This window comes from Hypanus sabinus, chromosome 2 (genome assembly GCF_030144855.1).
Source record: "Hypanus sabinus isolate sHypSab1 chromosome 2, sHypSab1.hap1, whole genome shotgun sequence".
NCBI classification, from domain to species: domain Eukaryota; kingdom Metazoa; phylum Chordata; class Chondrichthyes; order Myliobatiformes; family Dasyatidae; genus Hypanus; species Hypanus sabinus.
The window spans coordinates 108,788,984-108,815,397 of NC_082707.1; the positions used below are offsets into that span (position 1 = coordinate 108,788,984).

The 26,414-nt window shown below is 44.6% G+C and overlaps 1 protein-coding gene across 1 annotated transcript; it reads left to right on the forward strand.

The window, feature by feature from the left end:
- Positions 1-3,767: 3,767 nt before the first annotated feature.
- Positions 3,768-17,064, forward strand: LOC132403810 (uncharacterized). The gene is made up of 3 exons (XM_059987530.1): positions 3,768-3,805; positions 9,178-15,245; positions 16,886-17,064. The coding sequence occupies exons 2-3, from the start codon at positions 13,937-13,939 to the stop codon at positions 17,062-17,064; spliced, it is 1,488 nt and encodes a 495-aa protein (XP_059843513.1). The 5' UTR covers positions 3,768-3,805; positions 9,178-13,936.
- Positions 17,065-26,414: the final 9,350 nt, after the last annotated feature.

Below are 26,414 nucleotides of genomic sequence, written 5' to 3' on the forward strand. Positions count from 1 at the left end.
TGATTTGCCAGGACCCTAGTCCCAGCATGTTTCAGGTGGAGCTTGTTCTATGGGAGGTTATCCCTCCTTCCACAATAGCGCTGCCAGTGTCCCACAAATTCAAATCCACTTGTCCCACACACATCTTTGAGTCACGCCTCATATCCTGTATATGAGGCGTGATATAATAGGATCCTCTCTGATCCTATTAACCCTTTGCCAATATGCACATGGCTCAGGTAACAATCCAGTGATCATTACCTTTTTGATTCTGCATTTTAACTTGAGTAGCTCCTATCTGCTCAAATTCCCTCAGCAGGACCTCTTTCCTTGTTCTTTCTCTGTCGTTGGAACCCACAAGGGCCACAGCAACTGGATCTTTCCCGTTCACTCCAAATTCCTGTGCAAATTAGATGAGATGTTCTGAACCCGGGCACCAGGGAGACAACATAATCATTGGACTCTCGATCCTTGTGACAAAGAATTGTGTTTATTCCTCTGACTGTACTATTCCCAGTTACAACAACATTTCTCTTCTCTCACCCCTCTTAAGTAGCTCCCTGAACCATAGTGCCATAGTTCAATTACTGATCCTTCCTACAACCTCACGCTCATCTTCACAGGGAGCAACAATCTCATCCCTGTAGGGCCAGCTCAAGGGCTGTCTCCTCCAGCACTACCTCTTGGATTTCTTTCCCCACCTCCCTTGCATTCACAGTCTTTTGTCACTGCCACAGACCAAATTTGAACTATTTAATCTAATAGGGATGACTGTCCAGGTAATTTTCTCCTTCCCTGATGTTTTGCAGTGTTTGAAACTCAGATTTCAGATCATTAACTTTGAGCCTGAATTCCTTGAACAACTGAAACTTGCTGTAGGTGTGGTCACCGGGTACCCCAATGGGTTCCAGTAGCTACAACTCATCGCCTGACCCTGCATCCCGAGTTTATTTAATTTGTTGTGATTTGATACTAATACTATATACAATGAAAAACCCATACCTGTTCTTACCTGCTACTCACCTGTGTCTCTGCCTCTTCTTGCCAAATCCTCAGTTCTCCACTCTACACTGCTCACTCACTCAATAACTGTTTTGCTTGTGCCTCACTTTTTTTAATTGGCTCAAGCTGAGACTCACTTCCCAGCTAGACTTGTTTTTAATGACTCCCCCTCAAACCAGATCTTGCTCTCTCCCAGTGAGACTTTGTTGTTTGCAAATAGTTTTCACTCTGCACAGACCTCTCCATCTCCACAGCTCTATGCCTCCCCCCACCCCCCCCCCCCCCCCGCAAACGAACAATGGTTTGTTCGTATTTCCTTGGCTGTGAAGTACTTTTGTATTTCCTGAAATGGTAAAAGGTGCTGCAGAAAAAGCATTGTCCTAACTTAAGTGTGACTAAATATGGAAGGAGTGGAACAAGAGGAATGGTTCCTCCTTTTATAAGCATCCAGTTGACCATACTTTTTCCACCTCACCAGACAGCTGCAGTTGAATGTGCATGAATTGAGTACACTTACCTGGAGTGCTAGCACAAGAAACATCCCCACCATCCAGGCCATGCTCTCTTCTTGCTGCTACCATCAGGCAGGAGCTACAGAAGCCTTAGATTCCTTACAGCCTGACCTTACAACATCATGCTCCTGAACCAGCATGGATAACTTCAAAGACTATAACTCCAAATCAATCTTACGACCTACAGACTCATTTTCAAGGACTCTTGCAACTTACATTGTATTTTTTTATTTGCATGGTTTGTTTTTTGCACATTGTTGTTTTTCAGTCTTTGTATCTGTATGGTTTTTCATAGTTTCAATTGTATTTCTCTTAAATGCCTGCAGGAAAATGAATCTCGAGGTAGCAGATGGTAACATGTATGTACTTTGATAATAAATTTACTTTGAAATTTGCACAATGTCTGGTACAGTAATGCTGATGACAACTTTTTCTGAACTCTCAGACATGAACTAAATTCTTTCCTCACACTGTATATTGAAGTGTTACTGAAATTATGAAAATTAATAATTATGCTGATGACACAAAGGTTGGAGGTGTTGTGGATAGTGTGGGGGACTGTCAGAGGTTACAGTGGGACATTGATAGGATACAAAACTGGGCTGAGAAGTGGCAGCTGGAGATCAACCCAGATAAGTGTGAAGTGGTTCATTTTGGTAGGTCAAATATGATGGCAGAATTTAGTATTAATGGTAAGACTCTTGGCAGTGTGGAGGATCAGAGGGATCTTGGGGTCAGAGTCCATAGGACGCTCAAAGCAGCTACACAGGTTGACTCTGTGGTTAAGAAGGCATACAGTGTATTGGCCTTCATCAATCGTGGAATTGAATTTAGGAGCTGAGAGGTAATGTTGCAGTTATATAGGACCCTGGTCAGACCCCACTTGGAGTACTGTGCTCAGTTCTGGTCGCCTCACTACAGGAAGGATGTGGAAGCCATAGAAAGGGTGCAGAGGAGATTTACAAGGATGTTGCATGGATTGTGGAGCATACCTTATGAGAATAGGTTGAGTGAACTTGGCCTTTTCTCCTCGGAGCGACAGAGGATGAGAGGTGACCTGATGGAGGTGTATAAGATGATGAGAGACGTTGACCATGTGGATAGTCAGAGGCTTTTTCCCAGGGCTGAAATGGTTGCCACAAGAGGACACAGTTTTAAGGTGCTGAGGAGTAGGTACAGAGGAGATGTCAGGGGTAAATTTTTAACTCAGAGAGTGGTGAGTGCGTGGAATGGGCTGCCGGCAACGGTGGTGGAGGCAGATACAATAGGTTCTTTTCAGAGGGTTTTAGATAGGTACATGGAGCTTAGTAAAATACGGACTATAGGTAAGCCTAGTAATTTCTAAGGTAGGGACACGTTCGGCACAACTTTGTGGGCTGAAGGGCCTGTACTGTGCTGTAGGTTTTCTATGTAATAACAGCCACCAAACATTAATGTCCATTGGAGTCTGTGCCACCCTTGGACCCTTATTAACCTGCTTTAATGCTTTGAGGGATTTGTGCTCTGTAATCCCTTGCTTTCCCACTCTCCAATCCAGCCTTCCAATGCAGAGTGCAGATCATCAATGTCGTCTGCAAACCACATTGGGCCACCACTTCCACTCACTGTGGGACACCACCACTTTGTTTGCCTGCCTAAGAAACCAACCTGAAACCTCCAATTACTTTTTTTTCTGTTTGTAGTGAGCTTTATATCTGCTCCTCCCACTAACTTTACACACTCAGCCTTCAGATGTGCATGTGTGTTCTCCACACAGAGGCCTACTGAAAATTAAAATAAATTCCAACTACTGCATTTCCTTGTTGAATTTTGTTACTCGTTTAAGTATCCCAACAGAGTATGACTTGCCTTTAGAAATGGCACAATTGCTCTTCATCATATTTCCAATTGCAGGAATATTTTTCTATCACATCTTTGAGTAAACCTTCCTCACACTGACATAAAGCCAGTCACTTTATCATTCCCTGGACTTCAGTCTCAGATTTTAAACACAGGCAGACTTCCAAACCTTGGGCACATGTAGTGTAGAAGGGACCCACAAGAACGTCTGAATGTGTTGGAACTGCTGAGCACCAGCTCTTGAACTTGACAGGGAAACTGCATTCATAGATTGACCTGACTGCAGTGTCTTATTGGAACTTAGAATTACTGCTCATTTATTTAAACTGGCATTTATTGGCCATCCCTACATGCCATTGGACTGAGTAGCTTGCTGGATCATTTCAGAGAGTCAACCACACCAGAGTCACACTTATGTCAGAATGAGGAGAAGAGTTGGGTTTCTCGCCCTTGGACATCAGCAAACCAGACAGGTATTTTATTTTATGTATTTTATTTTATTTTATTTTATGTCTTTTTACATGTTCCAAATGATAAACTGAAATTAAAATTCACAATGGAATTTGACCGTGGGTCTCTGGATTACTAGTGTTTAAAGTGTTTTGTGGCTTCACTAGCGGTCAAAGCTCTTACTGTTTGAATATTTCACACCGTCTTTGACATCCAAATGTATTCAATTACAGAAAATAGAAACATTATTTAAAAGAATCTAAAAAAACAGATCAAACAAATACACTTTAACTAATTTAAATATTTTAAGAGCTTCCACTTCTTTTCACAGCTGTTTTCTCCCTCATTTACTGTGTAGTCTAAAATTGGTAGGGTTATGTTCCCTAAATGGAGGCTGTGGTTAAACACACCAGCTCTGAAATATGAGACCTATACGAGGGTAACTCCAGTATTAGTGCTAGCTTAAGGAATTGAAGATGTAGCTTCACAGATCATTCGAAAGACTGACTATAATCTAAGGATATTAATTTATTGATTTATTAATTATAACCACTTTCATGCCATTTGCTAGTATTCACCCACACCCTCACCCTCACCCTGGGAAGTTTTCCTGTTTTATTGTTTTACAACATTGAATCACAGTGGATTTAATTGGGCTTTTAGGACACTGATCAACAGAAAAAGACTCTTTCATGTCAAAGTGAAAATAGATCTCTACAAAGTGAATTGATTTTATTGAATTAACTTTATTTCTTACATCCTTCACATACAAGAGTAAAAATCTTTACATCATGTCTCTGTCTGAATGTGCAATTTAAGTTAATTACAACTATAAAACCCAAAATAATTGATTGCATAAGTATATTCCCCCTTCATGTCAGTATTTAGTAGATGCACCTTTAACAGCAATTACAGCCTTGCGTCTGTGTGGGTAGGTCTCTGTCAGCTTCGCACATCTGGACACTGCAATTTTCCCCATTCTTCTTTACAGAACTGCTCAAGCACTGTCAGATTGTTTGGGAATCGTAAGTGAACAGCCCTGTCAGTGCAGCCACAAATTCTCAATTGGATTGAGGTCTGGGCTCTGACTTGGCCACTCTAGGACATTAACTTTGTTGTTTTTAAGCCACTCCTGTGTAGCTTTGGCTTTATGTTTGGGGTCATTGTCTTACTGGAAAACATATCTTCTCCCAAGTCACAGTTCTCTTGCAGACTGCATCAGGTTTACCTCTGAGATTTCCTTATAGTTTGCTGTATTCATTTTACCCTGTACCTTCAAAGCCTTCCAGGGCCTGCTGTACTGAAGCATCCACACAGCATAATGCAGCCACCACCATGTTTCACGGTGTGTTGAGAATGGTGTGTTTTTGATGATGTGCAGTGTTTGACTTATACCAAACATAACGTTTGGTCTGATGGCCAAAAAGCTCAATTATGGTTTAATCAGACCATAGAACTTTCTTCCAGCTGACTTCAGAGTCTCCCACGTACCTCCTGGTGAACTCTAGCCCAGATTTCATGTGAGTTTTTTCAACAGTGGCTTTCTCTTTGCTACTCTCCCATAAAGCTGTGACTAGTGAAGCACCTGGACAACAGTTGTATGCGCAGTCTCTCCCATCTCAGCCACAGAAGCTTGTAACTCCTCCAGAGTTGTCATAGGTCTCCTGGTGGCCTCCCTCACTAATCCCCTTCTTACACAGTCACTCAGTTTTTGAGAATGGTTTGCTCTAGGCAGGTTTACAGCTGTGCCACATTCTTTCCATTTCTTGTACTCCAAGGGATATTCAGTGACATGGAAATGTTCTTATATCCATCTCCTGATTTGTGCTTTTCAATAACCTTTTCACAGAGTTGCTTGGAATGTTCTTTTGTCTTCTTGGTGTAGCTTTTGCCAGGATACTGACTCACCAGCAGTAGTTGGACCTTCCAGATACAAGTCTATTTTCACTACAATCAATTGAAACACACAAGTGATCTCCATTTAATTATGTGACCTCTAAAACCTTTTGGCTGCACCAGTGATGATTTGGTGTGTCATATTAAGGGGGGGGGGATACTTATGCAATCAATTATTTTGTGATTTATATTTGTAATTAATTTAAATCACCTTGTAGAGATCTGTTTTCACTTTGACATGGAAGAGTCTTCTTCTATTGATCAGTGTTAAAAGGCCAAATTAAATCCACTGTGATTCAATGTTGTAAAACAATAAAACATGAAAACTTCCAAGGAGGTGATTACTTTTTGTAGACTTGTATATTTGATCAGCCTGAATTTCACATGGTCTGTGTACTTGCAGAGATTTTAGATAGATCCCTTGACTCTAAGTACACTGTGTATTGCATTAGAAGCTGTTCCATTGTCCTACTGAGGGTTCCAACATTGCCTAGATTTTCACTCCCTAATTATGATTAGATCCTGTACAAAACCAAATTTGTGACTTTGGGATTCAGCAGTCTTCTTTATTTCAGAGCTCGTGGGTGAGTCACCTATGGCTCTTGATTCAGGAATCTGAGCTGCAGCAGTGACTCAGCCTGAGTAACATTGCAAAAACCTCTTTTGGAATGTCACTAGTCACAGGCTACTCCACGATAGGAATTTAAGAGAAAATCTAATAGTAGTGGGAAAATCACACGAAAATAGTTATGGTTGTTGAAGGTCAATCACATCCAATCATCAGTGATGATGTGGACACCACTGCAGGAGTTCCTCAGGACAGTGTCTTCAGTCCAACCATCTTCAGCTGCTTCATGTTGTCCACCCTGCTTGCCCAATTTCCTGTGTTCAGTCATATCCCTTCAGGCCTTCAATCATTCTATTAGAGTCATAGAAAAGTACAACACAGAAAGAGGCCCTTCAGCCCATCTAGCCCATGCTAACACAACTTAAACTGCCTTCTGTCATTGACCCGCAGTAGAACCATAGTTCTGTATACCCGAACCATCCATGTACCTATCAAAATTTCACTTAAATGTTGAAATCGAGCTCACTTTCCACAGGGCCAGCTCTTTCTGTTACTTCATCCCTCTTCACCCACCTGTTTCTGAGCCCTGGAAGATCCAAGATTGTTTAATGTCATTTCCTGTACACAAGTGTAAAGGAGAATTAAATCCAGTAATTGTTACTCCAGATCCAATGCAGCACAAAAGATAAAGACCACAGTAATAATAATAAAAACAAAGAATATAAATTAATCAATTAGCTTGTATACGTAGATTGATTGTTTACCCATAAAGTGATGCAAAGCTTTACAAGAGGTGACTGATGGGCAATAATAAAGTAGCTGTGATCAGCCTTACTCCTTGGGTAAAGTAACTGAGTCTGGTGTGGATGCTACATGCCTCCCCCCCTGACGGGAGTGGGGCAAACAGTCCATGAGCAGAATGTATACAATCCTTCATGATGTTTGTACTGCTCTCCTTGTGTGTGAAACAGGAAGTACATAATTCTGCAGTAGGTGAAACTCTACTCAGCTGAACACAGGAGTCAAGGTATAACGTTCAAGTTTCAGGTGCTTTATTTGGACAGCACTCACGTATACAATCGAATAAAACTGGGCACTTGCGTATACAGTCGAATGAAACTGATTGCTCACGTGCACAATCGAATAAAACTGGGCATTTGTGTATCATCATCATCATCAGGTGCCATGCCCAGTTTGAGCTTTGACTGCCATGGCCCACACACTCCTGTTTCAAGTCAAGTGGATCAATTCATTGGAATTCATTTCCAGTTCTCTGTTCTCTGCAGTTCTGCTGTCTCCATCATCATTTGTCTTTGCCTTCCACTTGCTTTCTTCCCTTCAATCTTTCCCTTAATTATCATGCATTCTAGCTCCTCATTCCTAATCACATGTCCAATGAAGTTAAGTTGCCTTTTCATGATCTCATACATTATTTCTCTTTTCGTGCTTGCTCTATTTATGACATCCTCATTAGATATTCGTTTCATCCATGATATTCTTTACATCCTCCTCAAAAACCACATCTCTGCTGCTTCAATTCATTTCCTCATGTTACTAGATATTGTCCAACATTCTGAGCCAAATAACATAACTGGATAAACTTAATATTTCAGTACTCTGAAGCGGTTTGTCATGCGTAGTTTACTGTTGGTCAGTATACTCTTCATTCTCGTAAAGGTGTCTTTTGTGATCCCTATTCTTCTTTTGATGTCCATGTCGCACCTGCCATCTGATGTCACCCAGCTTCCTAAGTAGCAAAAGTTCTGTACTTGTTTTATGTCTTCCCCGTTTGTTCTCAGCCTGCAGATAGGATTCAATTAAGTTTTGTAGTTCTTCTTCCGTACCTGCAATTAATACAGTGTCATCTGCATATCTGAAATTATTGATGTTTTCACCCCAGACTTTGATTCCCAAGATGTCTCTAATTTTTTGTTATATTGTTTCACTGTACACATTAAACAAATTGATGCACCATCAATAACTCTCGGAGACTGGAAGTGAATGATAGGCTTTTATTAGCAGCAAAAGAGAGCACGACATCTTGGAGACTGAGGGAGGAGCAGTGCCCCAATCGCCTTTATACAGGGGTCTGTGGGAGGAGCCACAGGAGCAGTCAGCAGAGGGGCGTGTCCAGACAGGTATACATAGTTTACCACACAAATCAGGGGAGAAAATTTAAAGACAGCAGCGCCATCAGAATTTAAGTCAGCAGCACAATCAGCTTAAGTTGGCAAAGCTATATTTCAAAGCAAAAGCCTGAACAATGTTAGTGGCACCTTTCTGTATATATGTCCTTGCTGGTGGGTAGGCTGGTGTTTCTGATGCTTTTGACAGTTTTAGCTACCTGCTGCAGAGCCTTCCTGCCCATCACAGTGCAGTTTCTGTACCTTGCAGTGATGCAGCTTTTATTGTTTTATGCATGTGCAGATGGGCAATGTGCAAATTCAATGAAAGCTTGCTTGTAGCAGCACCACGGAAATGTAATGGATAGTGTAACAGCTTTGGTTATCAGAGTTCAGTTCTGACACTGACTCTATGGAATTTGTACATCCTCCACATGAACGTGTGGGTTTCCTCCGGGTGCTCCATTTCCTCCCACATTCCAAAGACATACTGGTTAGTAGTTTAATTGGTCTTTGTAAATTGTCCTGTGATTAAGCTAGGATTAAATAGGTGGGTGGCTGAGCAGTCCAGCTCATTAGGCCAGAAGGGCCTATTCCACACTATATCCCTAAATAAATCAATCAATCACAGGACACAGTATCATTCAAGTACATACACAGGAAAAAATAGCATATGCACCATTTTACAAGAAAGAACAGAGTAGAATTTTAAAAATTAAGTTCATTTGACTGTAACGTTGGCAGTATTGCCAAAGTGCCCCAATTAGGGGTTTGTGTCTTGACCTGATATGTTTATTCTCCTCCATAGATGCTGCCTGTCCTATTCAGTTGCTTCAGCATTTTGTGTGGGTTAAAGAGAAGTATCTAGTTTTGAACCTGTTGGTATGGAACTTCAGACTTCCATATCTCCTGGCCAATGAGAAGATGGAGTGGCCTGGATGGTGATGATACCTTTTTCAAGTAATGCCTCATGGGTATACTACCAATGGTGATGAGGGACTTTCCATGGCCTGTTGTGCTGAGTCCACTACTCTCTGCAGCTTCTTACATTCCTGGGCAATCAAATGGCCACACTAGACCATGATTCAATAACTATGGATAGTTCCAACAGTACATCTGCAGACATTTATTAGAGTTTTTGGTGACACAGAATCCAGTCTATTTTTTGACAGTGAGCAAATTAATCATAGTTTCACTTCAATTACTTATACATTTCTTAAATGGACGAGTACATCTCCCACTCTCACAGTGCATTTGTGAAGCTGCTTACCTCCCTTTGTTCTGATTCTTCTACTGACTAGTGACCCACCAAAAACAATTTTTATCAAAGCCACTAGTAGTTTTTCAGAGCTGTCAAATCTTTCCTGTTGTAAAGAAAGCCACTGAAGATAACTCATAATAAAAACTCTTCAAATCTGCATCATTATAGTAATTAGCAATGTACACATAATCAGGTCTTCCTGTCATTGTCAAAGCTTTATTACCCAGAGAGGATATAAGTTCAGGCTAGGGCTAACTGTAGTTGTATAAAGATTTAGCACAACTTGTACCCTCTTAGTAAGTTGGTGTGCAAGGTTAGGACCCATAAAATCCAGGGAAATCTAGAGAGATCGATTCAAAATTGGCAGGATGTAGGGAGCAGAAAGATAGTGGTTGAAGGTTGTTTCTCCAAATGAACAAAGCTTGTGGAATTAGTGGGTGACATAAAATTAGGAGATGCTGATAGTGAAAAAGGTTATTGTGTATTTCTGATCAGTTTGGGAAATGGACTGAAGAGTGGCAAATGAACATCAGTACAGATAAGTGTGAGATGATACAATGTGGAAAGTCAAACTAGCACTGGACTTAGACTACAGTTGGCAAGGCACTCGGGAATGTAGTGGAACAGGAGGAGCCCGGAGTTATAACTGCATATCAGTGAAAGAGGTAGACAGTGGTGAAAAAAAACTTTCAGCACACTGGCCATCATCAGACACAGAGTGCAAAAACAAAGGAATGCTGCAAGATATAGAAGTATAAGCTGTGGGTGATAATGGAGGAAGATGGGCAGATGAAATCTAAAGGGGGAGGGGACAAGAAAGGACAAGAGAAGAAACCCATGTGGATAGGTGTACAGTGGGCAGGTGAAACCAGGTGGATGAATTGCACTAGGTGTCTGCACTGATATTGTTTATTTACCTTGATCTATGAAGACCAATGTCCCAAAAGCTTTCTTTACAACCTTATCTACCTGTGATACTACTTACGAGGAATTATTCAGATTCAGTTTATTGTCATTTAGAAACCACAAATGCAATGCAGATAAAAAATGAGACAACGTTCCTCCAGAATGATATCACAAAAGCACATGACAAAACAGACTACACCAGAAAATCCACATAACGTTTGGCAATCCCCAATCCAGAGTCCAGAGAGGCTGCTGCATATTAATATCGCGCTACTGTCTAGTGCATACCCCAGAAAGGAGCTCCAAATCCACCAGACAAAAACAAGACCAAAAACTAAAGCTACAAGACCTGCACAAAACCACATAATTACAACATATATTTACAACAATGCAAACAATAGCATAATTGATTAAAAAAAAACAGACTATGGGCACAGTAAAAATATTCCAAGATGTTAAAGGACTGTAAGTTCAAAAGAAATCACCACAGTTTCCACAAGTCCCCAGGGTCCCGATAGACTCGCCATCCCACACCAGCAGCAGAAGGGAGTACCCCCGCTATGGACTTCCAAGGTGCCGCCTGACTCAGCCTCGCAGACGCAGCACACGATGGAAGCTCTGTCGAAACCAGCCTCGCAGATGTAGTACACACTGAAAGCGACCTGAGCCCGTCGAACCTCCGAGCCGAGGACCATCCCCTCCGGCACAGCTTCTCTGAGCACCATCCTCTGCTGAGCATATTATGACAGCCCCACCAATGGCCACCGGCAATGCGACCCCAAGGACTGGGGGCCTGTTCTTCCCAGCAGAGTCCCGGACCTCACAGCAGCAGCAGCAACGAAGGAGGTCTTCCTGGAATTTCCCAATTTTTTCCGTGCTTCCACGTCCGTTTTCAATCGATTATGATTGCACACAGCACCCCACTTCACAAATAACAGATAATCAGTTCCGGAATGGCCGCTGCAAGCTGCGTTGTGCCGCCATCTTGGATCTCTATTATGGACCTCTATTCACAGATCCCTCAGTTCCACTTGTTATGATCCCAGCCCCCTCCTTTGTGAGAATTGCAAGAGCACCCGTTTTGGGGGGGGGGGGGGGGTCAGAAGACCCAGGAAGTGAGAGAGAGAGAGAAACGTGCCAAATTGCATGTCCCACCCGGGATACAGAACAAGACCTCAGCGACTATTGTCTCATGTAGACCACGTGAAAAGCCCTCGGGCAAGGTGGGCTGGTTGAGAGAGAGATTGCATCATCCCAACCTGATTGACACCTGCGATCCCGTGAGGAAGTATAAAGGAGAGTCTCAGGGGGACAGCCCCCTCAGACGCACCAAGAAGACACGAGAGAGTGTTCCCGCAGCAGCGGGAAGCCATTCTGAAGGAAGCCACGTGCGTTAGATTCCGGGATTGGAATTTGTGGCTGGAATCACAGAAAACCACTTTTAACTAACATTGGGGAGAGGAAACCAATGCTCCCCCCAATTTCACGGAAGCTTCATCAAGACTCGGCAAGTTCTTTCTCTTCTCCCCCAATCTCTCTCTCTCTCAGTCACCCCACATGAAACCCAGCGATTTTCAAAGGGCTGAGGCCGGCAGACTTTCTGAGTGACTTTTATATTTCCAACGGACTATCTATTAACCCCTAGACAACAGCAGAGCTCACTTCTTAATGATGATTATTACTATACCCGCGCTTTAGATTGAGTGTTGACGATGTGCACTATCTGAATGTATGTATTAACCTTACTTTTGTGCCCCTTTATAAATAAAAACGTTTGAAAATAGTGACATCAGACTTCAACGGACCTCTCTATCTTTGCTGGTAAGTTCTCCAGTTACGGGATTTGTAACAGTTGGGGTTCTCGTCTCGGGATTTGACACCAAATTGGGAGGCCAGTGAATCAGGCTTGTAAATCAAACACTTGAATCTGGTTACGTGGGTAGACAGACGGGAAACCAGCAAAGATGGACGTGGGTGAACTTATGGAAAACCCGACGGTGACAAGCTAGAGGCGGCCACAAAATCAGACTTGTTAAATTTAGCGAAGGGGTTGAACCTCACAGAAGTGAGGTCGTCCATGAAAAAGCGGGAGGTACGAAGGGCCATAACTCAGTATTACGTTGAGAAGAATGTGTTTGAAGATGAGGTATTGGAAGATATCCCTGACAAAGTACCATCAAGTGGGACGGTTCAGTTCGAGGTGGAGAAATTAAAGTTGGAACGTGAAATTAAGTTAAAAGAGCTGGAAGCGGCTGAGAGAGAGAGAGAGAGAGAGAGAGAGAGAGAGAGAAAGGGTTGAGGGAAAGAGGGAAAGGCAAGAGAGAGAGAGGGAAAGGCAAAGACAGCGTGAAATTCACCTAAAGAAGCTAGAAGCAGAAGAGAAAGAGAGGGAATGGGCCGAGAAAGAGAAACAGAGGCAACATGACCGGGAAATTGAGAAGATGAGAAACGAGCGAAGAGATCAAGGGTTAGACCAAGCGGAGCGGTTTAATGTTAGTAGGGAGTTGAGATTGGTGCCCCCGTTCAAGGAGACAGATGTCGATAGTTATTTCTTGCTTTTTGAAAAGGTGGCAGTAAATCAGAAGTGGCCAAAAGAGCAGTGGGTGGCGTTGTTACAAAGTGTGTTAAAGGGGAAGGCCCAACGAGCATATGCGGCGTTGTCCCTGGAGGAGGGAAGATCGGAGAATTATGATGAGGTAAAAAAGGTCATTCTCTGGACTTACGAATTGGTACCTGAGGCCTATAGACAAAAGTTTAGAAATTTAAGGAAAAGGTAAATCAAACGTATACCGAGCTAGCCCATGAAAAGGGGGTGCTCTTGGACCATTGGTGCACCGCGGAAAGGGTGGACAAGGATTATGGGCATCTCAGGGAGTTACTTTTGATTGAGGAATTTAAAAGTTGTGTTCCGGAGGAGATCCGGATGTATTTGAATGAGAAACCGGATAAGTCCATGTCAGAATTTGCTAGGTTTGCGGACGAATATGTCCTAACCCACAAGACAAAGACTTCCTCGAATAAAGGTCCCCAGAGAGACAGAGGTCCCACCGGGAGCTAGCGGTAAGGTTGAGGGGGAAAGGCAAGACGGCCAGAGGGTCCAGGTTTGACCTGTTTTAATTGTGGAAAGGAGGGGCACATTGCATCTCGATGCTTTGCTCCGAGGAAGGAGATAGGAAGAGGGAAAGCCGCAGTCCCTATCAGGTGTGCCGTGATAATCAGCAAATCGACCAGAGAGCCGAGGGTAGACAGAGTACGAGAAGGCTCTGGGTGTTGTCTGTCACACAGAACCGTGTCTGTGACGGAGGAAGACACACCAGTTCCCGTTTGAATCTGGAGGGATACGGGCGCTGAACTATCCCTGGTTAGCCGTAAGGTACTAGAATTTGGTCGGGAAACGGGCATGGTAAAGGTGGAAGGAATAAATAAACGGATAGAAATGGTGCCCTTATATAAGGTCATTCTGGATTGTGAGCTGGTGTATGGATCAGTTGAAATAGGGGTGCCATCAGAATTCCCGAGAGCTGACGTGGACATCCTGCTGGGGAACAACTTAACAGGGGGTAAGGTTTGGTCAGCCATGCTGCCAACCTGGCGACCGGCAAGTGTGGTGGCCCCACCCCTAGCGCCCAAGGACCATCTCGCCGGCGTGGTCACTCGCAGCATGTTGAGAGAGACAGCTGAGAACGAGAGCAGTTTAAATCTGGCCCATTTTGATTTGGCCGAGACGTCTTCGATGACCCTGTGCCATGAGGGTTTAGAGGGTGGTAAGACGAAGAGTAGTAAAGTGAAAGGGCGTAAGGGAAAGGAGATAGATCTCCCTTTAGCGAAGAGAAAGGTCCTAAAGGTAGGAAATAAAGATGAGGAACAGATAAAGCTGTTAAAAGGTCCGGAGTTGGACATGGATGATCTGTCTGGTTTGGCAGAATTGTTTGAAGAACTTGAGAGTTCTAAAGGTGTTCCCGATAATGAGAGGAGGGCAGTCCTAGATGGAAAGGGTACCCTTGCCTCGAAGGAGTCTGCTGAAAGGGCCGAGGAGGTTGTTTCAGCTCGCAGGGTTGCGCCTTCCCTGGGTGAGAGCTGCCCAGAGCGTAACTGGGAGAATCGGGGGAAGTTAGAATTTGAAAAAGTTACGGGTGTTGAAAGCCTGGAAGAGGCAAATGTCCCGTTTGAGTGTGTCCGAGATGGGGATGCACGTGGTGCTGAACCTGGTAAAGGAGCTCAGAAGAAGTCTGAGGTATCTGATTCAGGGGAACGGGGCAGCTGTCCTTGTGGGTCAGATAGACTTGATTCAGTGGAAAAAGGGTTAACCTTGGTAACCAGGGGAAGTGTGAGTTCCCTGGTGTTTGTACTCAAAGGTGGGTTCAAAGTTAAAGCAGAATTTAAGAATGGGGGGATGATTGTTGTTGAAGGAAACGGAAAGTCTGTAGTTTCCAAATCGAAGGAAGAAATCTTGAGCCTGGCAGATCGCTCACAGAGTGAGCCGGGGGATAGCGGGGACCCCCACTCTATTGTTATGCCAGGATGGGGTGTGAAGAGGCCACCTTCGACATGCTACTTGAGCGAAGAGTTAGAATCAAACACCAACAGCCTGAAGGGGACTGATAAAAGGGCCAGCCACCTGGGTAAAATCAAAGAATTGGGTGGAGATGGTCTGGGGCATGGTGTTGCAAAAATAACCCCAATGAACGGGGCGGACGGGAGTTCACCACGCAAAACTACTCAAGTTCCCCACGGGGGGGGGGGGGGCTCGCTGAAAAAGAGGCGACGGTTAATGGGGATGCCATTGTTAGACAGCCAAGCAGGTTGAACAGGTTTGCGCCAAAGCCTGTGAATAATAAAGACAGCCCTTTGGAGACCTGCCGGTTAAGTTAAACAACCGAAACGATTAGTATTCACGTAAACTTTTGTAAATGCACCTAAGCTAAGGTCACACCTCCTTAGTTTTGTTGCTTAAGAGAAAAAAATAAATAGGTGGTTATTGAATTGAAGTCTGATGTATGGTTCGCAATGTTAAGATATTAAAGAAAGGGACACTGTAATCATTAACTATTTAGATACTGACTTGAATGTATAACGGTAGTACTCTGTGAAAAGAAAAACTTGTGTATTGTGTTAGATTCAAAACTCCTGTAAGACTGTGTACCACTCTGTTTTAACCACTGGTAAAAACGTTTTAAGTGGGGAGGTGTAATGATCCCAGCCCCCTCCTTTGTGAGAATCGCAAGAGCACCCGTTGGGGGGGGGGGTGCGGTCAGTAGACCCAGGAAGTGAGAGAGAGAGAGAGAAACGTGCCAAATTGCACGTCCCACCCGGGATACAGAATAAGACCTCAGCGACTATTGTCTCATGGAGACCACGTGAAAAGCCCTCGGGCAAGGTGGGCTGGTTGAGAGAGAGATTGCATCATCCCAACCTGATTGACACCTGCGATCCCGTGAGGAAGTATAAAGGAGAGTCTTAGAGGGACAGCCCCCTCAGACGCACCAAGAAGACACGAGAGAGTGTTCCCGCAGCAGCGGGAAGCCATTCTGAAGGAAGCCACGTGCGTTAGATTCCGTGATTGGAATTTGTGGCTGGAATCACAGAAAACAGCTTTTAACTAACATCGGGGAGAGGAAACCAACGCTCCCCCCGATTTCACGGAAGCTTCATCAAAACTCGGCAAGTTCTTTCTCTTCTCCCCCAATCTCTCTCTCTCTCTCGGTCGCCCCACATGAAACCCAGCGATTTTCGAAAGGCTGAGGCCTGCAGACTTTCTGAGTGACTTTTATATTTCCAACGGACTATCTATTAACCCCTAGACAACAGCAGAGCTCACTTCTTAATGATGATTATTATTATACCCGCGCTTTAGATTGAGTGTTGACGATGTGCACTATCTGAATGTATGTATTAACCTTACTTTTGTGCCCCTTTATAAATAAAAACGTTTGAAAATAGTGACATCAGACTTCAACGGACCTCTCTATCTTTGCTGGTAAGTTCTCCAGTTACGGGATTTGTAACACACTACACTTCTCAATGCCCTACCACTGGCCGTGTAAGTCCTACCCTGTTTTGTCCCCCCAAATTGTAACACCTCACACTTGTCTTCACTAAATAACATCTGCCATATTTTGGCCCATTTTCCCAGCTGGTCCAGATCCCACTGCAAGCTTTGATAGTCTTCCTCTCTGTCCACTACACCCACAATCTTAGTGTCATCTGCAAATTTGCTGACCCAGTTTACTACATTATCATCAAGATCACTGATATAGATGACAAACAACATGGACCCAGCACCAATCCCTGCAACACACTAGTCACAGGCCTCCAGTCAAAGATGCAACCATCTGCTCTTGCTCAACAGCTTCTCCCGCAAAGCCAATGTCTAATCCAATTTTCTGCCTCATCTTGAGTGCCGAGCAACTGAATATTCTTGACCAATCTCCCATGTATGACCTCGGCAAAGGCCTTTCAGAATTCCATGTTGGCAACAGCCATTGCCTTTCCTTAATCGACTTTCATGGTAACCTCCCTGAAAAATGATAAACACTGGTTAGACAGAACCTACCATGCACGTAGCCGTGTTAACTATCTCTAATCAGGCTGTCTATCCAAATACTTACATATCAGGTCCTTTAGAATATTTTCCAACAACTTTCCCACTACTAATGTCAGGCTCACTGGCCTATAATTTCCCATCTTCTCTTAGAGCCTTTCCTGAACAACAGAAGAACATTAGCTATCCTCCAATTCTCCAGCACTTCACCCGCGGTTAAGGACATTTTTAAATGCCTCTGCCAGGGCCCCTGCAATTTCTGCACCAGCATCCCATAAAATCCAGGGTCACCTTGTCAGGTCCTGGAGATTTAAGCACCCTAATATGTCTGAAGACAGCAAGTACCCCATCTTCTGTAATCTGGATACGGCCTATGACCTCACTGCTGTCTTGTCTCAGCTCTAGACTCTGCATCCATCTCCTGAGGCAATACAGATGCAAAAAAATCCATTTAAGATCTCTCCCATCTCTTTCGGCTTCATGCATAGATGATTACATTAATCTTCAAGTGGACCATTTTTGTCCTTTGCTATCAATATGCTCTTAATACTTCTGTAGAACCCCTTGGAATCTCTTTCACCTCGTCTGCCAGAGCAACCTCATGTCTTCTTTTATCCCTCCTGATTCCCTTTGATTTCTCTTGTATTTCTTATACTCCTTGCTGCCTACATCTGCTATGCACTTCCTTCTTCTTAACCAGGGCTCAATACCCCTTGAAAACCAAGTTTTCATAAACCAGTTAGCTTTGCCTTTTATTCTAATAGGAACATACAAACTGTACTCTCAATATTGAAGGCCTCCCACATATCAAGAATCTCTTTGTCAAAATACTGTGGTGCAGGAGTTCCCAACCTGGTTAATAGTAAGGGTCCATAGCATAACAAAAGTTGGGCACTCCTTAAGATGAAACAGACCAGGCTTCTGATCATCTGCCCTAATATTGTCTAATTTGGTTTGGAATAATTTTTGCTTGATATATTGCATTGGTTTACTACTATCATGTGTACTGAGACAGAGTGAAAGGGTTTTTTTATTTTGCATATCATACTGAAAGATCACGCCATGGATGTACATTGAGGGAGTAAAAGGGAAAGCAGAACACAGTGTTGCATGTACGTACAGGAAAAGTGCACTGCAAGTCAATAATAAGGTACATGGATCCTGACAAAATAGATTGGGAGATCAAGAGTTCTGTTCAGGAGTGAGTCTAAAAGTAGCAGGATAGACACCGCCCTTGAGCCTGCGGGTTCATGTTCTCAGAGTTTTGTATCTTCTTCCCGATGGGAATGGGGAGAAGTGAGAAGCCTGGGGTGGAGGGGTTTTTGATTATGTTCCCAAGGCAGCAGGAAGTATAGACAGGGTCAATGGAGGGGAAGTTTAATTTTCTGATGGACTTGTCTGTGTCAATTTCTTGCAGTCTGGGACTGAGCAGTTGCATTCTGAGCCATAACCCTAATACTTAGTTCAATTATGGGTGCTCGGGAAATGGAAGTTGTTGAGAGATTATCTCGTTCATCATGCAGACAGTAAGATGTTGCGAAGCATGTAAAGGCTCCAGAAATTATTTAAACTAGTAATCTGATCAAGAGTTTCAGTTTACACTGGAGGAGGTGGTTGCTGCAATGTCCAGCTGTCATTGGAAGCTTGGGATAAGTTACCTCCTTGAAATCCATCTAGGTTATTCATTATATTTTAAATAATATATATCTTTAATATTGAGCAGCTTTGTTGCATAAGAAAATGACAGGAAATTTTGAGAAGAGATGTGCAAGGTATTAGCAGAATTATGGCTGTGAACCCCTTGCTGAAGTTTGGGTTAAAAAGTAGATCAGGCTGGCAATGCAGCCTTCTGGAGAGGAGAATCTTCAGGCATGATTGGGGGAGCAATGTGTCGCCTCCGGCTCGCTCAGCTCGTTCTTGTCTAGGGGGAGCAGCCTTCGGCCCCGCCAAACTGGGTAATCAGCTGGTGTGGATGCTGTGTGATGTCCCCGCCTCGCCCAAAAACAGACAGTACACCATCTGCGATTAAATGAGTACAATTTATAAAGGTTACTATAACTAAGTGATTAATAACGATACAGTATATATGAAGAGAAAAAATAAAGAAAAGGCGCCAAACTTATCAAAGTCCAAACCACTTCGTGCACAACCGTTGGAGCTCAATTACTGAAGTCTTCTGGCCACCATTCGATCCCCTCCGAACTCCTCGACTCGCAGCTCAGGACCCTCTGAGTTGTCAACTGAGAGAAATGATTCTTAAGGAATCCATTTAGAATGTGCTGACACAGAAAGAACGTGCAAAGCAACTTGCAGGGCAACGTATAAACCAATTTGCAAAATCAGGATGAAACAATAGCTTGCTGATTAAAGAAGCGATACGGGTAACGGGAAGACATGCTTAACGGTTGAACAATAACGGTGTTAATGCGCTGAGGCTGATAAGTGGGCCAAAGGGGTAATCACATTTGTAATTTTGTAATGAGATTAAAGAAGAATGTAGGGTATAAAAAACTGTGCAAAGTGTAATTCGGCACTCAATCTAGCAGGAGCTGGTTGGGTCCGACTCTGCAGACTCGAAAAATAAAGTTTACCGTTCTGCAAATTGCTGAGACTCAGTGTGTTTCTGACAATGTGGGGGCTCGTCCGGGATCCACACTCCGGCCGCGGTGGACACGAGGAAGGACATCGGAGACGGTGCACCCCGCCGAGTTTGGCGGTCCCTGACTCCTTGCTCGTCGCTCCAACGCGGCTTGAGCGAGTGATATCCGGACAGCGCAGAGCGGTAAACGGGGAGAAGGGGACAGTACCTGGTACTGGAAGTCCCCAGGACGCACCGGGTAAGTGCCTACTATTATAGTAGAACGGTGCGGGAATAAGTAAGGACGGAGAAGACCGGGATCGCTACCCGGGGGTCCTCCTGATTAAGTAAGAGCGGAATAAGATGGGAGGGGGTGGCTCTAAAAAGAAAGAGGAGACGGAGAAGACCGGGACCATACCCGGGGGTTCCTCCTGATAGCCCCCTCGGTAGAATGTTTGAGAATTGGGGATGTGGAAGACTAAAAGGGAAACAAAAGAAAAAAAAAATGATACAGTACTGTTTAATTTGGTCGAAACAGCCGATAGAAAAACCTGCGGTCTGGTGGCCGTGGCTTGGGTCTGAGGAGGATTGGGTACGACAAGCCTTAAACATTTACGTTAATTCAAAACCAAGTGTAAAACCGGAAGAAATTGCTTATGCTTTTTGTTGGGCTCCCTGGCCAGGAGTAACAACAAAGAGTTTTAAATTGGGCATTAAAGGGGAGCGGAAGTGGGACCCACTCGATCATTTACCCCCTCCCTATGTCCAGCCTTCTGCGCCCCTTGCGGGAGCAGAGGGAGGACGTGAAGAAAGTGAAAAAAACAGAAGAAATAGACCCGGAGAGGGAAGAGAGGGATGTTAGGGAAAAAGCAAAAGCAAGGATCGAAACAAGGAGTGTGACAAGAGCAGATAAGAAAAAGAAAGACGAATTAAAAAAGGAAGAGGTACAGCTGTGTCCCCTTCGAGAGGTTCCAATGGGAGGAGAACGGGCAGGAACAGGATTTGTAAACGTCCCTCTGACAAGTACCGAAGTACGAGGATTTAAGAAAGATATGAAAACTTTATTAGAAGATCCAATGGGACTGGCAGAACAGTTGGATCAATTCTTAGGACCTAATGTTTACACTTGGGAAGAAATGCATGCGATTATGGGAACGCTATTTTCTGCACAAGAGAGGCAAATGATACGACAAGCTGCAATATCAATTTGGGGAAGGGAACAGCCGAATGAGTTACCGGGGGACCAGAAATTTCCAGTAAACGACCCACAGTGGGACAAACAAGCAGAAGAGAGAAGACGGCAATATCCCATTGCCATGGAAGGGAGGAGGGGATTACAACCTGTAATTGAGACATTAGTATCAGATGGACTCTTGGAAGAATGTATGTCACCCTTTAATACCCCCATCCTACCGGTCCGAAAGCCCGACGGCACGTATCGAATGGTTCAAGATCTGAGAGGCTTAAATGCGGTAGTCCAAACACGATACCCGGTAGTGCCTAACCCCTATACATTAATGAGCAAAATACCTCCTGAACATGAATGGTTCAGTGTGATAGATCTAAAAGATGCCTTTTGGAGTTGCCCGTTGGAGGAAGGTAGCCGAGATATGTTCGCATTTGAATGGGAAAATCCCTTCACTGGGCGGAAGAAGCAACTCCGGTGGACCGTCTTGCCCCAAGGGTTCACGGAGTCCCCAAACCTATTCGAACAGGTACTGGAGCAAGTATTGGCTGGATTCCATTGTACCGAAAAGAACCAACTATTACAGTATGTCGATGACCTACTACTATCGGGACCAGCAGAGGAGGTAGTGCGAGACGATACTACAAGACTCCTGAATTACCTAGGAGAAAAAGGATTGCGGGTGTCCAAGAAGAAACTGCAATTTGTCGAGAAGGAAATAACATATCTCGGACACAGAGTCAGTAAAGGGCACCGCCAAATAACCCCAGAAAGAATAGCGGGAATAACTAAAATACCGCTTCCCAGGACAAAGAAGGAAATAAGACAATTTCTGGGCTTAGTGGGCTATTGCCGGATTTGGATAGAGAATTATACCCCCCTGGTGAAGTTTATGTACGACAAATTGGCAAAGGAAGACCGGGGAATAATCAGCTGGACCGAAGAAGAAGAACAGAAGTTCAGGAAAATAAAAGGGCAACTAATTCGGGCCCCGGTATTAACACTGCCAGCACTGGAAAAGCCCTTTCAGCTGTATGCAACAAACAATGAAGGAACTGCGTTAGGAGTACTAACCCAAGAAAAAGGAGGAAAGCGGCAACCTGTGGCCTTTTTATCAAAAATGTTAGACCCGGTATCCCGGGGATGGCCGACGTGCATACAAGCCGTAGCTGCAGCAGCCGTACTAGTAGAAGAAGCACGGAAATTAACCTTTGGGGGAAGAATGACGGTGTATACCCAGCACTCCGTTAGCACCCTCTTAGCCCAAAAAGCTCAGAGGTGGTTGACGGACTCTCGCATACTGAAATACGAAACCATTCTGATGGTCGGGGATGATGTAAGCTTTGAAAGGAACAATAGTTGTAACCCGGCACAGTTCTTATACATGGAATCAACAGGGGAGCCCGACAAACATCAGAAGGCGAGTGGAAGACCCCCGACGGACGGCAAGTACTGAATAAGGAAGTAACTCGTCATATACTGCAACAACTACACCAACAAAGCCATTGGGGAGTGCAAGCTATGTGCGACACTATCCTAAGGGACTATGTTTGTAAAGGGATATTCACACTAGCTCAACAGGAGGTGTGGGGCTGTTACACCTGCCAAAAGGTAAACAAGAAAATGATGCGTGCCACCCATAAGGGGGGACAAACACTAGCCGACCGACCGTCCCATCGGATCCAAATAGACTTTACGGAACTACCACAAGTTCAGAGATGGAAGTACCTGTTAGTAATTGTGGATCACTTCACTCGGTGGGTGGAAGCATTCCCAACCACTAAAGCGGACGCCCCTACAGTGGCACGGATCCTATTAGAAAATATAGTCCCAAGATATGGAATAATGGGGTCTATTGATTCAGATAGGGGAACACACTTTGCCTCAAAAACACACCAGCTAATCTGTGACGTCTTAGGAATCCAGTGGAAGCTGCACACCCCCTGGCACCCTCAGAGCTCAGGAAGAGTTGAGAGGATGAACAGTACTTTGAAGACGCAATTGACAAAACTAATGATGGAAACCAAGCTACCCTGGACCAAGTGTCTACCCCTGGCCCTACTAAGAATCCGCACGGCTCCTCGAAAAGATATAGGAGTATCCCCTTATGAAATGTTGTTTGGCCTTCCATATTGGAACAAGGTGGAGGGCTATCCTTCCCTGCAAGGGGGAGATGTCTTTGTAAGGGACTATTTACAGGCACTGTCTCGTTCTTTTGCAGAATTGCACAGGAAGGGGTTACTCGCACAAACCCCACCTCTGGACTTCGCACTCCACCGAACACAGCCCGGTGACTGGGTCCTGATTAAGACTTGGAAGCCAGAGAAGTTACAGCCGCAGTGGGAAGGCCCATTCCAGGTGCTACTGACCACCGAAGCCGCAGTAAGGACAAAAGAAAAAGGGTGGACCCACGCCGCGAGAATCAAGGGACCCGTAAAGCCCGAAGAAGGTGCAGAATGGACTTGCGTCCAGGGAGAAGACCCGATGGTGCTAAAGCTCAAAAGACGGACAGAATGAACTTTGGGACTGTAATGTATATACTGCTATTGTTGAGAAGCGCTGAAGGGGGATTTGATAAGTGCAGGACGACGGTAAGGGTGGGCATGACGGTTTTTCCAGGGTCCTTTGTGTCACACTCGCATGTAAACGAGAAATGTTATGACTACAACAAAAAGGAGGAGTATGTGGAAAGTTTAATCTAACCAACTGCTGCTTAAAGATAGATGACAACGGAAAGGTTGTTCAAAAAATATCAGATAAAATAAGGAAACTGGCCCACGTGCCGGTACAGACCTGGAAGCTGCTGGGGTATTGGGACTGGCTGGACGGATGGTTGAAAGGAGGCTGGTGGCGAACCGCTTTAGGGGTTATAGGAGGGGGATTGATGGTCCTCCTTCTGCTACCATGTCTGATCCCCTGCTTGCGGGAGCTAGTAGCTCGGGTGGCAAGACAAGTCATGCAACCAGGGGCCCCGGCTGATCCTGTTCAGGTACTCCTACAAAGGGAAATAGAGCTAGAGGAAGAAGCCTATGTAAACCCGTGGCAAAAGCCCAACTGATAGCACATTCTAAAAAGAAAAAGGGTGGATTGAGAGAAATGATTCTTAAGGAATCCATTTAGAATGTGCTGACACAGAAAGAACGTGCAAAGCAACTTGCAGGGCAACGTATAAACCAATTTGCAAAATCAGGATGAAACAATAGCTTGCTGATTAAAGAAGCGATACGGGTAACGGGAAGACATGCTTAACGGTTGAACAATAACGGTGTTAATGCGCTGAGGCTGATAAGTGGGCCAAAGGGGTAATCACATTTGTAATTTTGTAATGAGATTAAAGAAGAATGTAGGGTATAAAAAACTGTGCAAAGTGTAATTCGGCACTCAATCTAGCAGGAGCTGGTTGGGTCCGACTCTGCAGACTCGAAAAATAAAGTTTACCGTTCTGCAAATTGCTGAGACTCAGTGTGTTTCTGACAACGTGGGGGCTCGTCCGGGATCCACACTCCGGCCGCGGTGGACACGAGGAAGGACATCGGAGACGGTGCACCCCGCCGAGTTTGGCGGTCCCTGACTCCTTGCTCGTCGCTCCAACGCGGCTTGAGCGAGTGATATCCGGACAGCGCAGAGCGGTAAACGGGGAGAAGGGGACAGTACCTGGTACTGGAAGTCCCCAGGACGCACCGGGTAAGTGCCTACTATTATAGTAGAACGGTGCGGGAATAAGTAAGGACGGAGAAGACCGGGATCGCTACCCGGGGGTCCTCCTGATTAAGTAAGAGCGGAATAAGATGGGAGGGGGTGGCTCTAAAAAGAAAGAGGAGACGGAGAAGACCGGGACCATACCCGGGGGTTCCTCCTGATAGCCCCCTCGGTAGAATGTTTGAGAATTGGGGATGTGGAAGACTAAAAGGGAAACAAAAGAAAAAAAAAATGATACAGTACTGTTTAATTTGGTCGAAACAGCCGATAGAAAAACCTGCGGTCTGGTGGCCGTGGCTTGGGTCTGAGGAGGATTGGGTACGACAAGCCTTAAACATTTACGTTAATTCAAAACCAAGTGTAAAACCGGAAGAAATTGCTTATGCTTTTTGTTGGGCTCCCTGGCCAGGAGTAACAACAAAGAGTTTTAAATTGGGCATTAAAGGGGAGCGGAAGTGGGACCCACTCGATCATTTACCCCCTCCCTATGTCCAGCCTTCTGCGCCCCTTGCGGGAGCAGAGGGAGGACGTGAAGAAAGTGAAAAAAACAGAAGAAATAGACCCGGAGAGGGAAGAGAGGGATGTTAGGGAAAAAGCAAAAGCAAGGATCGAAACAAGGAGTGTGACAAGAGCAGATAAGAAAAAGAAAGACGAATTAAAAAAGGAAGAGGTACAGCTGTGTCCCCTTCGAGAGGTTCCAATGGGAGGAGAACGGGCAGGAACAGGATTTGTAAACGTCCCTCTGACAAGTACCGAAGTACGAGGATTTAAGAAAGATATGAAAACTTTATTAGAAGATCCAATGGGACTGGCAGAACAGTTGGATCAATTCTTAGGACCTAATGTTTACACTTGGGAAGAAATGCATGCGATTATGGGAACGCTATTTTCTGCACAAGAGAGGCAAATGATACGACAAGCTGCAATATCAATTTGGGGAAGGGAACAGCCGAATGAGTTACCGGGGGACCAGAAATTTCCAGTAAACGACCCACAGTGGGACAAACAAGCAGAAGAGAGAAGACGGCAATATCCCATTGCCATGGAAGGGAGGAGGGGATTACAACCTGTAATTGAGACATTAGTATCAGATGGACTCTTGGAAGAATGTATGTCACCCTTTAATACCCCCATCCTACCGGTCCGAAAGCCCGACGGCACGTATCGAATGGTTCAAGATCTGAGAGGCTTAAATGCGGTAGTCCAAACACGATACCCGGTAGTGCCTAACCCCTATACATTAATGAGCAAAATACCTCCTGAACATGAATGGTTCAGTGTGATAGATCTAAAAGATGCCTTTTGGAGTTGCCCGTTGGAGGAAGGTAGCCGAGATATGTTCGCATTTGAATGGGAAAATCCCTTCACTGGGCGGAAGAAGCAACTCCGGTGGACCGTCTTGCCCCAAGGGTTCACGGAGTCCCCAAACCTATTCGAACAGGTACTGGAGCAAGTATTGGCTGGATTCCATTGTACCGAAAAGAACCAACTATTACAGTATGTCGATGACCTACTACTATCGGGACCAGCAGAGGAGGTAGTGCGAGACGATACTACAAGACTCCTGAATTACCTAGGAGAAAAAGGATTGCGGGTGTCCAAGAAGAAACTGCAATTTGTCGAGAAGGAAATAACATATCTCGGACACAGAGTCAGTAAAGGGCACCGCCAAATAACCCCAGAAAGAATAGCGGGAATAACTAAAATACCGCTTCCCAGGACAAAGAAGGAAATAAGACAATTTCTGGGCTTAGTGGGCTATTGCCGGATTTGGATAGAGAATTATACCCCCCTGGTGAAGTTTATGTACGACAAATTGGCAAAGGAAGACCGGGGAATAATCAGCTGGACCGAAGAAGAAGAACAGAAGTTCA

Bases quoted from the DNA above. Each gene is read 5' to 3' on its own strand.
- LOC132403810 (XM_059987530.1), top strand. From the start codon at position 13,937: ATGGTAAAGGTGGAAGGAATAAATAAACGGATAGAAATGGTGCCCTTA. The intron at 15,246-16,885 runs GCAAAACTACTC...CTTGCTCAACAG, and splicing joins GGCGGACGGGAGTTCACCAC to CTTCTCCCGCAAAGCCAATG.